Consider the following 3,814-nt stretch of genomic DNA (forward strand, 5'->3'; position numbering starts at 1 on the left):
TTTTTGAGAAGCCGGGAAAGTGCAGATAATGACCACCAGGTATTGATGTTGAGGGCGGAGGGCTAGCGCTAGATCATCTATATGTGGTCTTAATGTGTCATAATAGGACCTAAATTTGTGTAAATAACTTCTGTCGAGATGTGATTTATTTAGGTCAGAATGGTTTACATGTGTTTTGATGGGGTCAACATTATGTCAACCACATCAAAGGCCCCATATGACCATATATAACACTCCACACTCCACAACCTAAGATAGAAACCTGTGTGTCCTATGCTTCACCAGAATTCTGAACCCCAGAAATTGATGAGAGTGGATGCAAAAGAAAGATGGGAGGAACTGGATTTTTTTGTGCACAGGTCCCTTTCCCATGTGTAGTGGGAAACTGTGGTTCTTGGCGCTTATTGGGTTCAGATCAACTTCTGCAAACTGCAGAGTGATTCTTGAAACCAACTTGCTGCTCAGCAGGTATATGATAATCAAAAACTAACAGATCGATGCGTAGTGCAAAAAAATTTCGACACATAAATAAGATGGTTAACATATAGGTCAGGAAACAGACCTTCATTTTATGATGAAGAAATAGTTGGACTCAATTGAGTGAGGATGGGGTACCCCAGTTGACTCAAATGTTGTGGTCTAAATGCCTCATAAAAGAATCAAAATGATTACGATTATATATGTCTGAGTCAGCTAACCTGCTACCCTATAATACATTTCAGTCCACATCAAGAAATCTACAAGAGAAACAAAAGTGTGTGGCCTTTCCTTCACAGAATTATGATAAGAACAAATGAAGAACAATTGTAGCAATTTGAAGGCTAAAACAAAGACACCTTTCAAATAAGCCCAATTCCACCAAGTGAATTGCGCTGCTCAGCTACTTTTGACTAACAGAAATTTCAAGCATGCATAGTACTTGTAATTTTTTGAAACAACAAATTCGAAATAGATATAGATGAAGAAACAGAACTTCATATTATTAGCAACAAATTCAAATGCTACATGGAAGAACCATAATTTCCCCATCTTTTTTTACATGTAAAACTAGTAAACCCAGCATCCAAAGCCAACACTATTCCCCCATCACCCCTACTAGAACATGATCATCATCAACTGTAATACTAAGACCAAATTGTAAAAAAATAAACTTCACCTGTGAACAAACCAGCAGTTCACTTTATTCCGAACGATTCGCATACCTTTCGACCTTGGGATCGTTCAAGTTGAGCCCAACCATAGCCTCCCCCAATCCACAGCTGACGTCAGCCAGTATATTCGGGTCATTGTAATGGGTCACAGCCTGCACAATCGCCCTGCCGCGCTTCACCGGGTCACCGCTCTTGAACACACCCGACCCGACGAAAACCCCATCCATCCCCAGCTGCATCATCAGCGCGGCGTCGGCCGGCGTCGCCACTCCCCCGGCGGCGAAGTGCACCACGGGAAGCCTCCCGAGCTGCTTGGTCTGCATCACCAAATCGTAGGGCGCCGCGATTTTCTTGGCGAAAGTGAAGACCTCGTCATCATCCATGTTCCTCAAAACCCTAATGTCCCCCATCACCGACCTGACGTGCCTCACGGCCTCGATGACGTTGCCGGTGCCGGCCTCGCCTTTGGTCCGGATCATCGCCGCGCCCTCCCGGATCCGCCGCAGCGCCTCGCCGAGGTTGCGGCAGCCGCAGACGAACGGAATCTGGAAATTGTGCTTGTTGATGTGGTTGTCCTCGTCGGCGAGAGTGAGGACCTCGCTCTCGTCGACGTAATCGACGCCGATGGCCTCGAGAATCTGAGCTTCAACAAAGTGGCCGATCCGAGCCTTGGCCATGACGGGGATGGTGACGGCCTGCTTGATCTCCTTGATTAGCTGCGGGTCGGACATCCGGGCCACGCCGCCCTGGGCCCGGATGTCAGCCGGGACCCGCTCGAGGGCCATCACCGCGCAGGCCCCGGCCTCCTCGGCGATGCGGGCCTGCTCGGCGTTGACGACGTCCATGATGACGCCGCCGCGGAGCATCTGGGCCAGGCCGACCTTCACGGCGAAGGCCGACTTGTTGCTGCTGCTCTCGGTGATGGCGCCGTTGCCGTAAACCGCGACGACTCCGGAACCGGCCATTGTTGGATAGAGAGAGTGAGGAGAGAGAGAGAGATTGGGGGCGGTGGTGAAAAGGGTGGCGAGGGTTTTGGGGAGGGGGAATGGGGTTTATATAGGGTGGGGTTTGAATGGTTCTGAGATAAGGAGAGGAGGATACGACGTGACGTCAGGAGAAACGGTGAGGAGATGATCGGACGGTGGAGAGGGTGGGAGTGCAAGGTAGTTAGGGTGGAGGCGAGGGCAGGGGAGTTATTTTGACTACTGGCCACGCAATTTAATGTGCCGTATAGATTTGCTACGTGGGGAATAGGGATTCCAGACGTTGGTGATAGAAATCAGAAGTGTAAGACTGTCTGACTTTGTAGGACTGGGTACCTCGAATCTAAGAATTTTGTTTTTTTGGTAATTTAGGATCCTATTTCCTTAATTAAATTAGATTAAATGAATTTCATAACCAATAAAATTAAATTAAATTAATTTCTTTCAAATACAATATAAAAAATTACTAAATTAATCGAAATTTAATCGTTCTGTTTGAACATATAATATATAACTCATACACGTACAACATCATTAGTTTGAGAACCTAATAAAAGAACTACAGATGTGATAATTGGATGTGATATCAATAGTATGAGATATTATTACAATTGTTCTAGGATATTCTCTATGTGTGCCTTGGCCTTATGCCAATAGGATATGTAGTTAGACTAGATCTATGTATTCATATCCTTACCATATTGGTATTGTGTAATTCCCTATATAAAGGGCTCCTATCAATGAATAAGATGATTCTCTTGCTATCTCTTTGTCTCTACACTTTATCCTTCATCACGTTATCATGCACTTTGTTCTAACCCTAGAGCCAATAGCCCACCATTTTTTTTCCACACCCTAAAAACCAAAACCCTAAAATCGGGCAGCCTTGTTTTTCCTGATTTCCGACCAAAATTCCGACTGCCCTCCGCCGGAATTTTATATCCCCAGAAAGCTCTTTCCGTCACGGATCCAACGCCGCCGGCCTCACCCTGAGAACCGGCCGGAAAGTCTCCGAACCGGCCGCCGGAAAATTCCAGACCGCCGCCGCTACCGACCACCGGTTCACCACCTTCCTTTGCTCCGATCAACCTGAAATTTTGACAGAAGCTTCCCCATCCAGAGCTGCTCCTCCTGTCAAATTTTCAGCCCCAAATTCGAAGTATAAGTAGGCGAAACGTTATTTCTCCTCTCGGTAGCCTTTAGAAAGGTATGTTTTGAAACCTTAAACTCTTCCAAGTTCAATAACTCGGGGAGGATAAAATCCTTTCCTCCCTTCTCCATCTCCATTCTATGCTTGGGATTTTATGCGTGCAGGTACCCAAATCCCGGAATTTTATTCACGGGTCAAGAGTGTGTTTGATCACTCTTGTTTCTTTGTCCGGGTTGTGTTTGATCAACCCCGACCTTTCACCGGATTGTGTTTGATCAATCCGAGGCCTTTTTTTCGAATTGTGTTTGATCAATTCGCGGCTTTTCCGGATTGTGTATGATCAATCCGAAGGACAAACCATTAAAAGCATCGTTTGTGACCTCTATCGAGTCTCATAACAGCTTGGTTTTGTATGCAAGAGCAATGTAACATTCTGCTCCTTTGAGTTTTGACGTACTAGATGCCTAAGGCGGATCTTCGCTTGGTATCTGTGGAACCTTTCATTGGAAAGGATTTAAACCACATGTTTT

General features: G+C 45.9%; 1 protein-coding gene across 1 annotated transcript; it reads right to left on the reverse strand.

Annotated features, from left to right (window-relative positions):
* Positions 1 to 955: 955 nt before the first annotated feature.
* LOC101293315 (probable pyridoxal biosynthesis protein PDX1-like) lies at positions 956 to 2,162 on the reverse strand. Its single transcript, XM_004302531.1, has one exon. The coding sequence runs from the start codon at positions 2,114 to 2,116 to the stop codon at positions 1,181 to 1,183; it is 936 nt and encodes a 311-aa protein (XP_004302579.1). The 5' UTR covers positions 2,117 to 2,162; the 3' UTR covers positions 956 to 1,180.
* Between the last annotated feature and the right edge of the window lie 1,652 nt (positions 2,163 to 3,814).

Source organism: Fragaria vesca, linkage group LG6 (assembly GCF_000184155.1).
Source record: "Fragaria vesca subsp. vesca linkage group LG6, FraVesHawaii_1.0, whole genome shotgun sequence".
In the NCBI taxonomy this organism is placed as follows: domain Eukaryota; kingdom Viridiplantae; phylum Streptophyta; class Magnoliopsida; order Rosales; family Rosaceae; genus Fragaria; species Fragaria vesca.